Here is a 20,438-nt window from a genome sequence, read left to right as displayed (position 1 = left end):
GAAAGTGCAAAGAAGGCGATTTGTGTTCTAGTGTTCAAGTATATAATTCACTTAAAATAAAACATTCAAAGGTCGTTGGAATTTTTTTGAAACTTCATCGCCCTTGATGCAGTCAGTGCCTTATACACCACGTTATTAGTCAGGTTCACTATGTTAACAAATATAATTTCGTTCAAAATTTTGGGAGATTAGCAAACCTATACATTTTTGGAATCATCAGAGCATGGAGAATCTGAAAATCAATGTTGGCATTTGCACAGACACCTGCATGGCCGCCATTTTTGGACTTTCAAAATGGCCACCATAAAATACATATTTTGCGCTATCTCGGCTTCAGTCAACCTAGAAACTTAATTAAATATGCTAATCCCATGTTTTCTGGGTCAAAGAATCCAATAAAGGCCTCAAAATAGTGCTCAGGATTATAGAAAAGCAACAAACAAAGGTAATTGAAAACCATTGTCTTTATATTTGCGATATAACTGTTTTACACAATACATGATATTGCAAGTCCTTTAAAGTTATAGGTATGGGTTTATAAAGCAAGAAAGCAGCCTTGCTTGTATCAGATTGAACTATAAGTCCTATACACAGGATCTACTAGGTCTATACCGTTCAGGAATATGCTGAATATGCGGAATATTTTTTGTATTGTAGGAGCTGTGCTCCAACGTAAATCGGAAGAATGGACGCGACAAAAAGCTGGAATTCGTCTGAGTTTCTTTATTGTGTCAAATCAACTCGGGTACTCTGAAAAGCCCGTTTATCGGGCAGCAATATATATACACATTATCCCGGAGCGTTTGAGAGGGGGCGTGCCCGGGCGTCCTGGACGAGGCCTGGCAAGTCGAGAGCGGGCATGCCCGGGCGTCCCGGACGAGGCCTGGCAAGTCGAGAGCGGGCATGCACGGGCGGGCCCGGGCGTCCCGGACGAGGCCTGGCAAGTTGAGAGCGGGCATGCCCGGGCGTCCTGGACGAGCCCGGCATGGTGATCGCTCCGCGTCCTCGGTAGGTGCAAGGCGATTGTGTATACCCAGCGGTAGCCGCTACACACGTCCCCCCAGAATCGACTTGCACCGGCAGGGTCAATTTAAGGGGGGTCCTGATGACCCGGCCAAAGCAACCCCTGGCGGGTCGTGGGAGGGGGTCCGGTGTGGTGGTGGGCGGTCGAGTGGGGGGCATCGTGGACGGGGGGCGGCCTCGCCGCGGCGGAAGGGCCAACCGTGGCGGTTGGTGGATGTCCACGTGTGCCGGCTTGAGGCGGTCCACCGCAATCCGGTCCGACCTGCCGCCGATGTCGATGACGAACGACTTGTCGTCCCGTCGCAGGACCCGGAAGGGCCCGTCGTACGGCGGCCGGAGTGGCCCCCGATGTGCGTCATGACGCACAAAAACGTACTCCGCTGTGCGAAGTGCTGGGGGGACGTAGGACTGGGGGTCACCATGGTGGGACGTTGGCACGGGGGCAAACCGCCGGGCGGTCTCCTGGAGGTCTGAGCGCTGGTGAGCTGCGGACCAGGGACTGGTAGCGTCGGGCACGAATTCGCCCGGGACGCGTAGCGCCTGGCCGTAGACAAGCTCGGCGGTGGACGCCCGGAGGTCCTCCTTGGGGGCCGTGCGGAGGCCCAAAAGGACCCACGGCAGCCGGTCGGCCCAACCGCCGTCCTGAAAGCCGGCCATGAGCGCGGCCTTCATGGAGCGGTGGAATCGCTCGCACAACCCATTGGCTTGGGGGTGGTAGGCCATAGTACGGTGGAGCTTGACCCCCAGGTTGCGGGCGACCATGCCCCACAGCTCGAAGGTGAACTGCGGTCCGCGGTCCGACGAGATGTCCGCCGGTGCGCCGAAGGGGGCGACCCAGGTGGCGATGAAAGCCTGCGCCACGTCGGCGGTGGTGGTGGAGACGAGGGGAACGGCCTCCGGCCACCTGGTGGTCCTGTCCACCATGGTGAACAGGTGTGTGAAACCCCGTGATGGGGGGAGGGGGCCCACCAGGTCCACGTTGACGTGGTCGAAACGTCGTTCGGGCACGGTGAAAGGTGCCAGCGGGGCCTGGGTGTGTCGGTGGACCTTGGCCTGTTGGCAGGCTGTGCAGGTGCTGGTCCAATCGCGGACGACCCGTCGAAGGCCGTGCCAGACGAATCGCGCCGACACCAGCTTCTGGGAAGCTTTCCGGCCCGGGTGGGAAAGGCCGTGGAGAGAGGCGAAGATGAGGCGTTGCCAGGTAATGGGCACGATGGGGCGAGGCTGGCCTTGGGAGACGTCGCAGAGCAGGACAGTGTCCGCGAAGGGGATGTCGGCCAGGCGGAGGCCCGTGTCCGCCGCCCGGAGGGCTTGCACCGTGGTGTCGGTGGTTTGGTCCGCTGCCATAAGCGTGAAGTCCACACCGAGGTGGACCGCGTTCGCGCTGGCCCGAGAAAGACAGTCGGCCAAGGCGTTGTCTTTGCCGGCGACATGCCGGATGTCCGTGGTAAACTCCAACACGGCGGAGAGGTGGCGCTGTTGGCGGGCCGACCACGGCTCCGTGACCTTGGCCATTGCGTAAACCAACGGCTTGTGGTCGACGAACGCCGTGAAGGGTCAGCCCTCCAGGAGGTGGCGGAAATGGCGAACGGCCAGGTGTAGACCGAGGAGCTCACGGTCAAACGTGCTATATTTGAGCTCGTTCGGCCGGAGTTGCCGGCTGAAAAAAGCGAGTGGCTGCCAAACCCCGTTCACCCATTGCTCATGTACGGCGCCCACCGCGTAGTCGGAGGCATCCGTGGTGAGGGCGATGGGAGCGTTGAGCACCGGGTGAGCGAGCAGTGTTGCGTCGGCGAGGGCCCGCTTTGAGCTTTTAAAGGCCGCGTCCATTGCTGCGGACCAGACGACGTCGTGCTTGGCCGGCTTGCCCCGGAGGGCTTCGTAGAGGGGCCGCGTGAGTTGAGCAGCGCGGGGCACGAAGCGGTGATAGAAATTCACCATTCCCAGGAACTCTTGGCCATTGCGTAAACCAACGGCTTGTGGTCGACGAACGCCGTGAAGCGTCGGCCCTCCAGGAGGTGGCGGAAATGGCGAACGGCCAGGTGTAGACCGAGGAGCTCACGGTCAAACGTGCTATATTTGAGCTCGTTCGGCCGGAGTTGCCGGCTGAAAAAAGCGAGTGGCTGCCAAACCCCGTTCACCCATTGCTCATGTACGGCGGAGGTTTATCTTTGGTTTATCTTTCATAAATTGATCGTCTGTTTGCTGTGTCGCGAGCAAGGCCTTTGCCGCGTCGCGAACGATTTGAAATCGAAGTTAAGTGATTGTTCCCATTTGTATTTTCGTTAAAACTGTATTTATTTATGGTGTTGTACGTATATTGTGTGCCGACGAAGATTTTTCGGTGCAAATCTTTCAAACCTGTATTGAAAATCGTGTTAATTCGTGTCGTGTCTTGAGGCCTTGTACAGTGTGCACTGTACAACCTTGAGGCTTTGTTTTTCTCTCAGTGGTCCGTCGTTTGTGATCCAATAACTTTCGTTCTCTGTATTCCCAGTCTTTTCACCCATAGCCTACTTCCTTGTGTAAATCTCAACTCAAAAAAACAAAAAAAACAACAAAAAAAAAAAAAAACATTTCCTTCTCTGTTCTCATTCGTTTATTCATTCTTATTCGTTCGTTCGTTCTTCGACCACGTGTTTCTCCCCCATTTCCATAGATAGTTTTCACTCATTAACCTTCAATGTTTACACTTTCCCCTCAAGTTATGTATTCCGTCATATTTTATAACACCTTTTTCTTCTTCTTCTTTAAAAGGCTGCTTTCGACTTGCTCACCAAATCAATTCATCCCAAAAAAAATATCCATCTCCTATAGTGCCTTTTTTCTACATTCCCTAAACTCTCCTGCACTCCATCCTCCATCCAGCGTCCTTAAACGTATTTTTAACTCGAAGGTCACAAGAAACTCATTTTGCAATAAATGTTCGTTTCCCATAAATCGTACCCTTTCAAAAATCCAATCTCACCCCTCCCCTCCAAATCTTCCCCATAACCCCTCCCCTCCAAATCTTCCCCATCACCCCTCCCCTCCAAATCTTCCCCATCACCCATCCCTTTCAAATCTCCCCCCTTGCCCCCTCCCTCCTAAACTACCCCCTCACCCCTCCCCGCCAAGACGCCCCCTCGCCCCTCCCCTCCTAGACTCCTGCCTCACCCCTCCCCTCCAAATCTCCCCCATATCCCATCCCTTTCAAATCCCTCCCCTTGTCCCTTCCCTCCCAAACTCCCCCCTCACCCCTCCCCTTCAAATCTCCCCACCCTCATTGCTTCTCAATTTCCCCCCTCTCACTCCCCCTCCTCAAAGCGTCCTTCCCGCTTCTTCCCCCTTCAAACTCTCACCTCCATCTCCCCCAACCTTCTGCCTCGCTCTTCCCCCTCCTCAAATAACACCTCATTGTGGCTCACCCAATCACCATCAAACCTTTTGTCCGCCCCATCCTTCCCTTTCTCCGAGCTATTCTGAAATCTCTGACACACCTTCATCAGCTCTCCCTACCTCTTCCACCTCTTCCACATCTTACCCTACCCCTCCTCCCCCCTGTTCTGTATCTGATGCTCCCCCTTCCTCTTCATTAACGGTATGGACCTCAAACATCCGGGGCCTTCGTTCAAACTTAACTGATCTCTCCATACAGGTTGCTTCTGTCAAACCAGACGTGATCTGCTTAACAGAAACTTTCCTCCTTTATGATGTCTCTGATTCCATAGTATCTCTCCCGGGCTACTCCCTCCTCCGGTATGATAGACCTGAGCCTCGTCCTGGAGGCGGGGTTGCTATCTTTATCAAAAACTCTCTTCCTCACTCGCCCTGCACTGCACTCTCTCCACCTCACCCCCAGGAATACCTCTGGCTACGGCTTCCCCTTCGCTCCCACCTCTTGTTCATATGTGTGTTGTACCGTCCACCAAACAGTGATGACTCCATCTACATCTCGCTGTCTGATGATATGGACCAACTTCTATCTACTCATCCCAACTCTCTCTTCCTCATATGTGGTGATTTCAACTGTCATCATGCCAGTTGGCTGGGTGTGGGTACCTCTCTCACCAGCCATGGCTCCTCAGCAAAGGACTTCTGCGACTCACTGGGACTGACACAATCTGTCAATTTCCCGACCCGGATCTCAGTCAACGGAACATCTTCTCTTCTGGACTTGGTTATGACTAACTTCCCTGAAAATGTCTGCTTCTCTTCTTCTGCTCCGATCGGATCATCTGATCATGTCCTTGTTAAAGTGGACATCTCTCTGACCATCCTCAGGGAGCCTGCTCAGCGTCGACGAGTCTGGCATTTCACTCAGGCCAACTGGCACGGTCTTCAAGCAGCCATCAATCATCTGGACTGGTCTCCCATCTCTACCACCTCTGACATCAACTCATCCTGGGAATTCTTCCAAAGTAAATTGCTCTCTCTCATGCACAGATTTATCCCATCTCGTCTTCAGTTGTCATACCCTTCCTCCCGTCCATGGTACACGGAATCTTGTGGTGAGGCTGTTGCCCAGAAACAACTTGCCTTAGTCTCCTGGAAAGCAAATCCAACGGAAGGAAATCTCATTTCCTTTCACAAAGCCCGAAACAAGTGTGTGTCCACCCTCAGGAGAGCCAGGAAACAATATCTCTCCATTCTCAAGACCGAACTCTCTTATCTGTCTCCCTCTTCCAAATCCTGGTGGCGTCTGGTCAAATCCGTTTCTGGTGTTTGTTCCCCCTCCATCCCCTCCCTTACCTCAAACGGCTACACAGCTGACTCCGCACGTGAAAAAGCTGAATGCCTCAACTCTGTGTTTGCCTCTAAATCTTGTGTCCCAAACCCATCCCTCTCTGTACCCACCATACGCAGTCGTACCCTGCTGCTCCTGGACTCCGTGTCCTTTCCTCCTGACAAGGTGGAAAAGTTTCTGTCAACCCTCGACTCTGATTCTGCAACTGGACCCGACGGCATCAGCCCACGGGTCCTAAAATCCTGCTCTGCTGCTCTATCTCACCCTCTCTCTGTTCTCTTCACCCTCTCTTTTGCTCAAGGTCAACTGCCATCTGCTTGGAAATCAGCCAACATCACCGCTTTGCACAAAAAAGGTGCAAAAACAGATCCTAGCAACTACATACCAATCAGCCTTCTCCCAATTATCAGCAAAGTCATGGAATCCATCATTGCTTCGGATATGAAATCTTTCCTCTTCTCCAATGGCTTGATCTCTGATCATCAATTTGGTTTCAGACCAGGTCACTCTACTCTGGACATGCTGCTTCTGCTGTCTCAACAATGGATGGAGGTCCTCAATGCCAAACAGGAAATTAGAGCTGTCTCCCTCGACATATCACGTGCCTTCGACACGGTCTGGCACCCCGCTCTGCTCACCAAACTCTCCTCCTTTGGTATCCATGGAAATCTCCACGCATGGCTGGCGGACTTCCTCTCTAGTCGTCGTCAACGTGTGGCCCTGAATGGGTTTCTCTCATCTCCTCTTCCTGTTCAGGCTGGAGTTCCCCAAGGCAGTGTTCTGGGCCCCGTGCTTTTTCTGGTCTTCATCAATGATCTCTCTGACTCTCTCGAAAATCCTCTCTATCTCTTTGCTGATGACTCCACTCTCTGCCGCTCCATGCCTCTTCCCTCAGATCGGCAGTCTGCTGCCTCCTCACTCTCTGAAGACCTGGACAAAATCACAGACTGGTCAAACAAGTGGAACATGTCTTTCAATCCTGACAAATCTCACACTCTTACTATGTCTCTCCGAAAAGATCGACTGGACAACCCTCCCATCTACTTTCTCAACAATCCTCTCCAAGAAGTTCTGTCGCTCAAGATTTTGGGTCTCACTATCTGCCATGATCTTTCTTGGGAAAACCACATTTCCAAGCTGGCCTCCAAAGCCAGTCGCCGACTGGGCATCCTCCGTCGTGCGAAGTCCTTCCTCGGCACACCTGAGCTCCTCACCACATACAAGGCTTTCATCCGCAGCTCAATGGAATACTGTTCTCCCCTATGGGCCGGTGCCCCTGCCTCACACCTAGCTCGGCTTCACGCTGTTGAAACCAAAGCTTTCAGAATTATTGGAATCTCCCGCGATGAAGCTATCTCTGAGGGCCTTTCACTCACTCACCGCAGGCAGGTAGGTGGTCTTTCTGTCTTCTACCGACTCCTCTCCGGCCTTGCACCCCCAGCTCTCTCTGTGCTCTGTCCCCCAAATATTCCTACAGGTCGCACAAGATCTGCCAGCAACCCTCTGATGGTTAAACTGCCGAAATCTCGGCTCTCTGCTCACCTTCACTCTTTCATTCCTCTTTTCTCCCGCCTCTGGAACAAACTCCCTCACTCCCTTCAATCCCACTCCTCCCTCCAGGTCTTTAAAACAGCTGTTCACCACCATCTCTTATCTTCCCCCATCCAAAACCTTGATCTTTTCTACCCCCGCTAATTCACCCCAGATCCACCTTGTTTGAAATTCCAACTTCTTTCCTGGAAGTCCTGGCAGTGTCCATATGTTTTATACCTCTCCCACCGCCCCCTTCCCATGCCCCCCCCCCCCCCCCCCAAAGCCCTCGCCCTCTCTCAGATCTCTCGATGTCTCCATGTCTCTCGGTCCCTGCTCTCAAATGTTGTGTTTGTGTCCTTCCCCCTCTCTCCCCATCTTGTCTACCGCTCCCGATGTTATATGTTTTATGTGTCGGTTTGTCTTTGTGTGTGATTAATGTTCGCTCTTTCACGAGCCTCGATCTTGTATACAAAAAAAAAAAAAAAAAAAAAAAAAAAAAAAAAATCCCTGCAGGGCCTTTATGGAGCGGGGACGCGGAAACGTGGTGATGGCCTCGACCTTGGTTGGCAGCGGCACGGCCCCGTTCTTGGTGATGTGGTGGCCCAAAAGATCAACGGCCGTCGTGCCGAAGTGGCATTTGGCCGGGTTGACGATGAGGCCGTGCTCGCTGAGGCGCCCGAACAGTGTTCGGAGGTGGAGGAGGTGCTCGGCCCGGGACGTGCTGGCGACGAGGATGTCGTCCAGGTAAACGAAGAGGAACAGCAGGTCGCGCAGCACGCCGTCCATCAAGCGCTGGAACGCCTGAGCCGCGTTCTTGAGGCCAAACGGCATTCGCAGGAATTCGAATAAGCCGAACGGCGTGATGACGGCCGTTTTTGGGACGTCGGCCGCCCTGACAGGTACCTGGTGGTATCCCCGTATTAAATCGATTTTGAAAAAATGACCCGTCCTGCCAAACGGGCGGAGAAGTCTTGGATGTGCGGGATCGGATACCTGTCGGGGGTGGTAGCGTCGTTAAGGCGGCGGTAGTCGCCACATGGGCGCCAGCCTCCCCCTGGTTTTGGGACGATGTGTTGTGGCGAAGCCCACGCGCTACCGGAGCGCCGCACGATGCCGAGGTGTTCCAAAGCGTCGAACTCGGCTTTGACCATGGCGAGCTTGGCTGGGTCGAGGCGGCGGGCTCTGGCGTAGACTGGCGGGCCCGTGGTTGGTATGTGGTGCTCGATCCCATGTCGTACTGCGACGGCCGAAAACGTCGGCCGCGTGAGGGCCGGGAACTCCGTGAGCAGGCGAGCAAACTAGTTCGCCGCCGGGAGGGCGCATACCAGCTCGGTCGGAGCGGAGCTGCTCAATGTGCATGCCAGGGAGGTGAAGGTCTCGGCGTTGATGAGGCGACGCCGTTGGACGTCCACCAGCAGTCCGTGTGCGCAGAGGAAGTCGGCGCCTAGCAGAGCCATGGGCACGTTTGCGGTTACAAAAGTCCAATTAAAGCGTTGGCCACCGAAGCAGAGGGTGACGTTGCGCGGGCCGAAGGTGCGGATGGCCGATCCGTTGGCCGCAACCAAGGAGGGGCCGCAAACCGCGGACTGCCTGTCCTGATCGGAGGTGGGTATGACGCTCAGTTGGGCGCCGGTGTCACACAGGAAGCGCTGTCCGGACGCTTTGTCCCTGATGAAAAGTAAGTTGCCCGTGTGGCCGGCGCTCATGGCTGGTAATGAACGCCGGCCCGGCCGTTTCCCGGCTTGCCGAAGGTGCATGGGGGTTGGCATGTCCGGGCCTTCTGTCCGAACCTGGCATGATAATAACACCACGACTGGTCAGGTGGAGGCCCCGGTCGTCGTGCTGGAGGTGGTCGGCGCGGCGTAGCGGCCGCCAATTGCGTCGGCAGTTCGGTCGTCGACCGTGCCGGGTGCTCGGGCGCCATGGGCGTTGCTTCGGACGGCGGTGGGCTCCAGGTCGCTGCTCCAATGCGTTGGCCTGCCGCGGAGATCTTGTCGGCTTCCCTGGCGAGGGCGCGGGGATCCGTGATCGTCGTGCTTGCCAGGGCGAGGCGTACCTGGCTGGGCAGCTGAGGGAGGAAAAGCTCCCGGAACAGGAATGCCGGAGAGTGCTCGCCGAGCAGCGAAAGCATGTAGTCCATTCGCTCGGACGGGCGCATGTCGCCGAGCTCGGGCAGGTCGAGCAGGCGCCGTGCGCGTTCCGCCGATGAGAGGGCGAAAGCGTCGAGGAGGAGCTTTTTAATCGCGTCGTATTTGTCAGCGGCTGGCGGGCTCTCGAGGAGGCTCAGGGCGCGGGCCGCGGTGGCGGAGCCGAGCGCTGCTACCACATGGTGGAAGCGGGTGTCGTCGGCCGTGATGCCTCGCAGGGCGAACAGGGAGTCCGCCTGGGCGAACCAGACCGCCGCGTGAGCCTCCCAGAAGGTAGGCAGTTTGAGGGTAACTACCGTGTCCATGTCGGGTCACCAATGTAGGAGCTGTGCTCCTCCAACGTAAATCGGAAGAATGGACGCGACAAAAAGCTGGAATTCGTCCGAGTTTCTTTATTGTGTCAAATCAACTCGGGTACTCTGAAAAGCCCGTTTATCGGGCAGCAATATATATACACATTATCCCGGAGCGTTTGCCCGGGAAAGGCGAGAGGGGGTGTGCCCGGGCATCCTGGACGAGGCCTGGCAAGTCGAGAGGGGCATGCCCGGGCGCGCCCGGGCGTCCCGGACGAGGCCTGGCAAGTCGAGAGCGGGCATGCCCGGGCGCGCCCGGGCGTCGCCTGGCAAGTCGAGAGCGGGCATGCCCGGGCGTCCTGGACGAGCCCGGCATGGTGATCGCTCCGCGTCCTCGGTAGGTGCAAGGCGATTGTGTATACCCAGCGGTAGCCGCTACAGTATCACTAACATCTGGAAAGTCCTAAAAGTGAAGCAAGTGTTAGGATTAGAAGTCTAATGATCCCACCAATGGTTTTCCTGACCCAGAAAACATAGGACTAGCATATTTAAATAAGATTCTAGGTTGACTAGAAGCCGAGATAGGGCAAATTATGTATTTTATGGCGGCCATTTTGAAAATCCAAAATGGCGGCCATGCAGGTGTCTACACAAATGCCAACATTAATTATTGGATTTCTCATGCTCTGAATATTCCAAAAATGTATAGTTTTGCTAATCTCCAAAAATTTTGAACGAAAAAACATAGTGAACCTGACTATATTTACACGTTACATTACTTCTTCATGTCTGTTGTTTGTGTCCTTCATGACATCCATAAAAACAGGAAATTTCCTTTTTTTGATGATTTTAAATTTTGTTTGACAAAGTAAAAAAAAATCTCACTCCTTTCTGCGCATTCGCGATCGGGACAAATTTAAAGCCAAAATACTGCCAGTGCTAAACTCCAGGTTCGTTTTCCGATACATTTTCCAATTCTTGTAGCATAATATCAATTGAAATTAAGTTGTTCCTCGATCATAAATTGACGTTTGTCGACAGAAGTGAACCAATTGCTTAACCGCGCTTTTCGCTCCACGTGCACGGGGTAAATAGTATAGCCTGTGCATACATGTCATTGCAAACTAATCAATGGAAAGTCTAAGAGTAGTGTGCAAGAAGTAAACGCTACAAGAAAAGAAAAAACATAGGGGCAATACCCCTGGTGCTCATCTGGTAGAATAAACAGTATACTGCACTGATTAAAGTTACCTATTTTGGGGGGGCAACCCCACCGTAGACGCCCAAAGGGGCAGATTTTTTTAATGCCGTGAACAAACTTTGGTACGTCACGGGTGGTGAAGGTTGTGGTGAAGTTTCATCAGAGTTGTATGTGTAGTTTCAGAGAAGAAAGCAAATACCTATTTTGGGGGGGTCAAACCTGGACCCACTTTGACCCCCCAGTAGACCCCCTTAGACTTCGATTTTCTTAGTGCCGTGAACAAACTTTAGTCCAAACACAACAAATATCTTTTGTACCAAGTTTGGTCCCAATCCCTTCAGCGGTTTCGGAGAAGTTGCAAGTGTTTACGGACGGACGGACTGACGGACGGACAACGCGCCATCGCATAAGCTCCCCTGAACTTTGTACCATCAAATGAATCAGATGAAAACAAAAGCATTATCAAATCCAAGTGTTTGTACAGTCTATTAAAAACCATACAGCGACCTTACTTTTGCAGCCTGATCAGGTAGGTCTTGTTATCGATGTCGTAAACAGTATTAACACGCAACCCGAGCAACCTGTGAAACAAAATAAAGATCATTGAATAATTTAACATTGTGTAGCTATGTTTTCTATTGGAAAGAAACACAAGAATTACAAAACATTCACAGCACCCTCTGAAATGGCAGTTTAAGTATTTAATGTTCAATCATACAAACCAAGCCAACAAAGCTCAATGGAAAGCACACTACCAACTGAGCTAAGTTATCCCTGAAAAAACAGAATTACCGTACAAACAATGTTTCCACATGCAATTGCACATATACAGCAACAACAAAAACAACAACAACAACAACAGGCATTACACAACAACAACAGGCCATTTTCCCTGCTAGAGTGGGGGTTAGCCTTGCAGGCCTCATGACGATCTTCTTCATTTTGCCCTATTTTCTGCATCTCTCCTTGTTAACCCCCTTTCCCACATTTCTTCTTCCACCAGCTTTAGCCAAGTCTTTCTCACTCTTCCCCGTCCTCTACTTCCTTCTACATTCATTTCCATCACTCTTCTCAACCAGTCACTTTCATCCATCCTCAACACATGACCAAACCATCTCAACCTGTTTCTCTTCACAGCATCCATCACAGGCTCTATTCCCATCATCTTTCGCAATTCATCATTTGTCTTCCTCTCTCTCAACGATACTCCACACATCCACCGAACCATTCGCATTTCCACCCTTTCCAGCCTTCGTTGCTGCTCTACGTTCATTACCCATGTCTCACTCCCATAAATCATAACACTTCTCACACATGCAGCATTGCAGCATACACCTTTCCCTTCAGCTTCAACAACACTCCCTTCCTCGTCAGCACTCCACTCAGTTCCCGAAACTTCTTCCACTTCAATTGCACATATACACATGTACCAAAAGTATTGGGACAACAAGGAAATATGCAGAACAATGAATTTACAATTTCACTCAATTGGTAATTTGATGTTTGTCCATATTTGACGAGGCATAGCTTGGACTGTCATTAACACTTTGTACCACATGTTAATAGCTTTCAGATAGGGAATGCACTATTCCACAGTTTACTTTTTTTCTGATCAGATTTGGCAACTACAGCGTTTATAGAACACCTCAGTCTTGAGAAAAAGGGCATGGGATGGGTCTTTTTGACTCTTGCTTTGAGATTCCGAGCACGATCTATGTTCCGACGAGCTGCCATTTTGTCCGAATCTCGATAATCCCCAATCCCTTAAGAGGACGAGCAGCAAATACGATTGGTTGAAATGGTGTAAAATGGCATAATATTTTGTCCAGTTATTGCTAAAATGGAGGGTTTTTGGAAGTGCCAACAAGGCGATTTGTGTTCTAGCGTTCATGTATATAATTCAATTGAAATAAAATGTGTAAAAGAATTTTAAAGGCTGTAGAAAAAAACAATTAAACAATTTTTGGAAGTTTACCACCATTGATGCACCATCTTTTACACCACCTCATTTAACATGTTACATTAGCTCTTCATGCCTGTTTGTGTCTTATACAATGCCCCTAAAAACAGTAAGTTTCCTGTTTGGAATGATTTTCAATTTTGTCTGACTGCCAGACAGACCAAGAAAATTACATTACTCCTCTATGTGCATGTGTGATCGAACAGGATTCCATACATTTTGCCAAATTTAGAGCCAAAGTACTGTTAAACTGGGGGTTCGTGTTCAGAATCATATTCCAATTCGTGTTCCACGTTGTTAAAATACAGTATATATAATTCAATTGAAATTAAGTCATTCCTCGATCATATACTGCTGTCTGTAGACAGACAGATACACAGACAGAGTGAACCAATAGCTCATCGTCGCTTTGCACTTTGAGTGCGGGGTAATAATTATATCCTGCCTTAAGTATTTCAACATTGGCATGACTGTTCTTCAATTTCCAAAAGCCATTGCTGAGCATGGACTTCAGTACTAGACCAACGTGACAAATATTGCAAAAAACTGACACAGAATCTAACTAGAACGGCACTCAGTAGAGAGCATACCTCCACCACGTGAACAGTTTACATTTTGCATCCCAGTGGTAGACCAGAAAATCACAATACAGCATCACATTTAATCAAAATACAGCATCACATTTAATCAAAATCATCCGTCCACAACTTTTTGAGATATTCTGCTTTGTATCGTTTTTGGCCCAATCTCCCAATGGCGAAGAATCACTTAAAAAATTATCCTAGCCGGATCCGGATCTTCACCAAAATTGAATCGATTCTTCCTCGTCACATACACAACCTGTCCACCCAGTTTCGTCCAAATCCGTCGATAACGTTTTGAGATATCCTGCTATATGTTGGTTTTATCCCGATCCTCATTATCACGATTATTGCGATATCACGATAATCTATCTATAATTCCAGTAATCTCTGTGTGTATGTGTGTGTGTATGTGTGTGTGTATGTGTGTGTGTCGTTTGTCTGTGACCGCTGTTTCTCGACAACCACGGGTCCGATATACTTGAAACTTGCCAGGTATATTGCTGGGGACCTGAGGATGTGCCTTTTCAAGGTTTCATATTAATCGGAGAAGTAGTTACCGAGCTATGGCGATTTATTTACCCGTACTCGCAAGCCGTTCGCTTTGGCTTTGCGAATGGACCAAACCATTTCATGTAAATAGAGGGGGGGGTTCTACCGTACTCGCAAGCCGTTCGCTTTGGCTTTGCGAATGGACCAAACCATTTCATGTAAATAGAGGGGGGGGATTGTCACCGTACTCGCAAGCCGTTCGCTTTGGCTTTGCGAATGGACCAAACCATTTCATGTAAATAGAGGGGGGGGATATAATTTTAGATATATATATAGTATGGGCATGCCCTAGTCTTAATATAATTCACCAAATGTCTGTCTGTCCGTTCCCAGGTACCACAAAAACGGCTGAATCTATCGCAACGAAATTTTGGGTGGGTAATCCTGTGACCGCCTGGAGTAAAATAAGCTATATTGTTTTTCCAATTTCCAATTTTTCAAATTTTCCAGTTTTTTTAACAAACAGGATGGAATAATATTTACCGATATGAACAGTAATGTGGCTTTTATTGAAATTCTACAAATACTGTTTCGATTTTGATGATTTGCGTGTGATATGATTTAATGGATGTTTATATGAATCGTTGAAAATAAAAAAAGCCTTCAATTTCTGATATTTTGCCTTTTCATTTGGGCCTCCCAATTGAAGCCCCGCCCGTAGGGCGGGTACCGTTGCTAGTATAAATAATGTAATTAGTGCCTTGAGAACTATTTCGCATCCAATAATAATCCACATAAATACAAACTGAATATCTTCACCCAAGGGTGAAGAATCACTTAAAAATTAAATAACTCTCTTATCCGAATCCATATTCAGATCTTCACCAAAATCGAATCGATTCTTCCTGGTCACGCACCCAACCGGTCCACCAAGTTTTGTCTAAATCCGTCCATAACTTTTGGAGATATCCTGCTATGTATCGTTTTTGGCCCGATCTCCAAATGGTGAAGAATCAGTTAAAAAATTATAGTAGCCGGATCCAAATCCAGATCTTCAGCGAAATCTAATCATTTAGTCCTTGCCACATACGCTACATCTCTACCAAATTATGTCTGAATCCGTCCACAACTTTTTGAGATATCTTGTTCGCAAACGGACAGACAGGCAGACAAACAAACAAACAAACAAACAAACAGACAGGGGTGAAAACATAACCTCCATCCACCTTTGGTGGCGGAGGTAACCATTCCATGTCAAAGGTCAGTCAGCTCTCTTTACTTTGTGCATCTTGATTACAACCGAGGTTCAATATCTGCTGTGATACACCCTTTTTCCAAGTATATGCTAATTAGCAGTGTGGGTAAAATATAAACGGTGTGCAGGTTTTTTCCTCGAGACTCCATATCCAAGATCCTCCACGGCTCCTCGACGGTGTGTTTTGCATTCAGCGTGACAGAGAAATGTGGGAAATAGCAAAATGAAGATGAAATTACGAATGGCAGATGGGACAAATGGGAAAAGCGGGTCCATGGGATGTGGCACATTAAAATTAATTAACCTTGGTTATGATGTCCACGTCTGCTCACCGACAAAGGATGTACACAGACGTGGCATTACGCTTTGCAAATTGCTCGCTGGGCAAAGGAGCAAAGCAATTTCGTCCAAGCAAAATGAGGTTTGACTTTAAACAAGTTGCAACAGAATTATGGAATAAAGACTATGAACACAGGTAACTCTATGGCTGTTCAGTTTGTTTTTATGTGGATTGTTATTGCATACCAAATGGTTCTCAAGGCACTAATTACATTATTTATATTATCGTGATATTATCGCAATAATCGTGATAATGAGGTTCATTATCATGATATAGGTTTTTCCATTATCGCCTTGGCCAAAAGATTTCAATGAATCCAACTACAGTGGATTCAGGTAACTCACGGGAGTGTTTGTGATCCAATTTTATTTTTTTATGTGTACATGGACAATTGGACATGTGTGTCAAAACTGAAAATGCCAACACGTGACGTTGGTTATCCCTGCATGAAGAGCAGGATCTCCCAGGAATCCTATTCCGCCCCCCCCCCCTCCCCCCCCCCCCCCATAGATTAGCCATCGCAGCAGATTGTTATTTCCATCAACAAAACGATGGGTCTTATATTCTAGTGTGTATATATATTAAATATATATACACACATATATAAAACATTAATATAACATGAATTGGCAGATACTGATACAGATGCACCCACTTCTTTTTTAAATCCTTTTCTGCAAAAACACACACACACACATCAAGATATACACACACACACACACACACACATCAAGATATACACACAAACACACATTCAGATATACACACACACACACATTCAGATATACACACACACAGAGACATACACACACACACATACACATAAACAGAGAGAGACACACACATACACAGAGAGATACACACACATACACAGAGAGATACACACACATACACAGAGAGATACACACACATACACAGAGAGATACACACACACACACAGAGAGATACACACACACACACAGAGAGATACACACACACACACACACAGAGAGATACACACACACACAGAGAGAGATACACACACACACACACAGAGAGATACACACACACACACACAGAGAGATACACACACACACACAGAGAGATACACACACACACACAGAGATACACACACACACACACAGAGATACACACACACACACAGAGATACACACACACACACACACACACAGAGAGATACACACACACACAGAGAGAGATACACACACACAGAGAGAAACACACACACAGAGAGATACACACACACAGAGAGATACACACACACAGAGAGATACACACACACAGAGAGATACACACACACAGAGAGATACACACACACAGAGAGATACACACACATACACAGAGAGATACACACACATACACAGAGAGATACACACACATACACAGAGAGATACACACACACACATACACAGAGAGATACACACACATACACAGAGAGATACACACACATACACAGAGAGATACACACACACACAGAGAGAGATACACACACACACACACACAGAGATACACACACACACACACAGAGATACACACACACACACACAGAGATACACACACACACACAGAGAGATACACACACACACAGAGAGATACACACACACACACAGAGAGATACACACACACACACAGAGAGATACACACACACACACACACACACACACACACACAGAGATACACACACATACACAGAGAGATACACACACATACACAGAGAGATACACACACAGAGATACACAGAGAGATACACACACATACACAGAGAGATACACACACATACACACACATACACAGAGAGATACACACACATACACAGAGAGATACACACACATACACAGAGAGATACACACACATACACAGAGAGATACACACACACACAGAGAGAGAGATACACACACACACACACACACACAGAGATACACACACACACACAGAGATACACACAGATACACACACACACACAGAGAGATACACACACACACACAGAGAGATACACACACACACACAGAGAGATACACACACACACACAGAGAGATACACACACACACAGAGAGATACACACACACAGACAGATACACACACACAGAGATACACACACACAGAGATACACACACACAGAGATACACACACACACAGAGATACACACACACAAACACACACACAGATACACACACACAAACACACACACAGATACACACACACACAGAGAGACACACACACACACAGAGACACACACACACACAGAGATACATACACACACACACAGCGAGATACATACACACAGAGAGAGATATATATATATACATATACACACACACACACACACACACACACACACACACACACACACACACACACGGCCTCCACGCTCGATTACTATCGCCAATTGTGTTATCACCGGTACGGTAATCTCAACAGCACACCTGGCTTCGAGTTCACACAGCATAGCCCCGATGTCGATCGAGCTGAACCTCGTCTTCATTCTCGCTCTGCACACACGTGTCAATGTAGACAACCACAGGATTAAAAATAAAAAATCACAAATTCGCCAGCTTCATTTGACTTGCTGTTTGACGGTGAATAAATTATCCTCAACAACGAATTCATACTTCGCACAGCTTCACCCACGCTTGAAACATTCGATCAAACTCCGTAATACAAACACGGAAAAGTGAAAACGCGAGGAGGGAAACCACATCTGAGCTTAAAGAAATGAGATTATACGTTCTAAGTTATAATGTGGATATAAGCATTGCATGTTTATCTAAATAACAGGATATTTACGAGAACAAACACATTTTATAAACATCAACAGGAGGATTTAGTTATGTACATAAAACGTAAAAGTGATGAAATCCCTTCTGTCCATCTCCCTCATTTCCCATTTTACTCCGTTTCTGACTGTCAACTCCAATATCGATAGCTCAGGGCCATCTATTTATTACGTACAATGGGGAGTGTGTGTTCCGTTGCCAATCAGCTTGTGGAGTGCTTGCCAAGTGGCTTTAGTATTCAAGTATGCACTCCAACGAAATTGTTCATAAGGAACGGCCGGCTTGGCAAGCGATAGCAAGCTGATCGGTCTATCACGAGTGTTCCGTTAACAAGCAGCTTGCTAACGCTTGACAAGCAGCTTGCTTCATTCAAACTGCTCAAGTAAGCAACCCAACGGAACGGAGCGCTCGTCATCGCTTAACAACATGGTGGTCTCTGGAAGTTATCTTCATCCCGGACGATGCGAATTGGCTTGCGAGACAACTCTGTCATGTATGCAGTGCAAATGTTCATCGTTGTATCCCTACACCGGGACCGGGTTGTATCCCTACGCCAGAGCTCGGATGGCGCTGCTGTGAATCGGGCCTTGATTGGCAGAGTGAATAAACGCGTACGACAATTGATCGCAGTTTGTCGAGATACTTTACATGGCGACGAAGGTAAACATCTAGACCATGACATCTTTCGGCCATATCGATGAATTCGACCCTCATGAGGGGGATTTTGACACGTATTCTGAGCGTTTGTCTTTCTACTTCGAGGCGAACGGCATTGCGACCGAAGGCCTGATGAAGGCCGTCTTCCTGTCCGTTTGCGGAGGTGAGACGTTCACACTCGTTAAAAACCTGATTCGGCCTCGGACAATCCAGGAGCTCACGTATGCAGAGCTCAAGGCCGCTTTGAAGGAACATTGCAACCCATCTCCTTCAGTCATCCTGTGTCGGTTTAATTTTTACATGTGCAGACAGCAGCAAGGTCAGTCGATCGCAGACTTCATTGCACACCTCAAAAAACTGTCACATCTGTGTGAGTTTGGGGACACGATTGATGACATGCTTCGTGATTTGCTGGTGGTTGGCATGTCCGATGACCGCACTCGTAGACGCCTGCTTGCTGAGAGAAGACTGACGTTCCAAAATGCCAGAGACACCGCAATTTCCATGGAAAGTGCTGAACGCAACGCTACAAGCATCGGTGCCACTCGCTCATCTGGTACCAGCCCTGCTGTGAATCGGTTGGATCATGTTCAGCCACAACGTTGGAACAAGGCTCCTCGTCAGAAGCCAGTGCAGTCTCAAACCCACAACAACTGTTTTCGGTGCAACGGAAAGCACCCTCCGGAGACGTGTCGGTTCAAAGATGCCACCTGCCATTTCTGTTCGAAAACTGGCCATATTGCTCCAGCTTGCATCACTCGCAAATCGGGAAAAGGAAAAGCTGCTGACAAGATTCATCAGTTTATCGGTTCGGAGGAACCCGAGCTTGACCAGGTGAGCTCTGTTTCCGACAACTCAGAATCGTATGACCTGCTTCATATTGATTCTCACCATAGGCGGGACCCTCTTCTTGCCAATGTTGTCGTCAACAATCGACCATTGCAAATGGAGGTCGACACTGGTGCGGCCGTCTCGCTCATCAGCCATGCTGTTTTCACAAACCTGTGGAGTGATGCTGACCGACCCCATCTGAAACCTACTACCTATGGACTCTCCACCTATACAGGTGAGAAGATTGTTCCCTGCGGTACATGTGATGTCACGGTGGGCTACGATAACCGTGAGTTTCACCTACCCCTGATCGTCATTCCTGGAAAGGGCCCTTCCTTACTCGGCAGGAACTGGTTGAGCATAATTCGACTGAAGTGGGAAAGCATTCATCAACTCCGGGCAGCCAATGTTTCTCCTACCGCAGCATACACACTCAAAAATGTGCTGGATACGTACCCGGATGTCTTCAAGGATGAGCTTGGAACCTTGAAAGGACATACGGCTAAACTCAGGGTTGACCGGGATGCCAATCCTATATTTTGCAGGGCTCGCCCAGTCCCTTTCGCCCTGCGTGAGCGGATTGACAAGGAACTGGATCATCTTGAAAATCTGGGGATCATCGAGC

The 20,438-nt window shown here is 48.9% G+C and overlaps 1 protein-coding gene across 1 annotated transcript in view; it reads right to left on the bottom strand.

Annotated features, from left to right (window-relative positions):
- The window catches only part of NEMF (nuclear export mediator factor), a 199,524-nt gene extending 181,244 nt beyond the window's left edge, over positions 1-18,280 (bottom strand). Inside the window, exons 1-3 of the mRNA XM_078786744.1 lie at positions 18,161-18,280; positions 17,975-18,040; positions 11,436-11,504 (exon numbers count right to left, since the gene is read on the bottom strand). Of these exons, the coding sequence (XP_078642870.1) occupies positions 11,436-11,504; positions 17,975-18,033 (128 nt within the window). The 5' untranslated portion in view covers positions 18,034-18,040; positions 18,161-18,280. The remainder of the gene's footprint in view (positions 1-11,435; positions 11,505-17,974; positions 18,041-18,160) is intronic.
- Between the last annotated feature and the right edge of the window lie 2,158 nt (positions 18,281-20,438).

This window comes from Myxine glutinosa, chromosome 11 (assembly GCF_964187855.1).
Source record: "Myxine glutinosa chromosome 11, kmMyxGlut1.1, whole genome shotgun sequence".
Taxonomy (NCBI): domain Eukaryota; kingdom Metazoa; phylum Chordata; class Myxini; order Myxiniformes; family Myxinidae; genus Myxine; species Myxine glutinosa.
The sequence above is the reverse complement of the archived record's forward strand: the minus strand, read 5'-3'. Positions and strand labels throughout refer to the sequence as shown.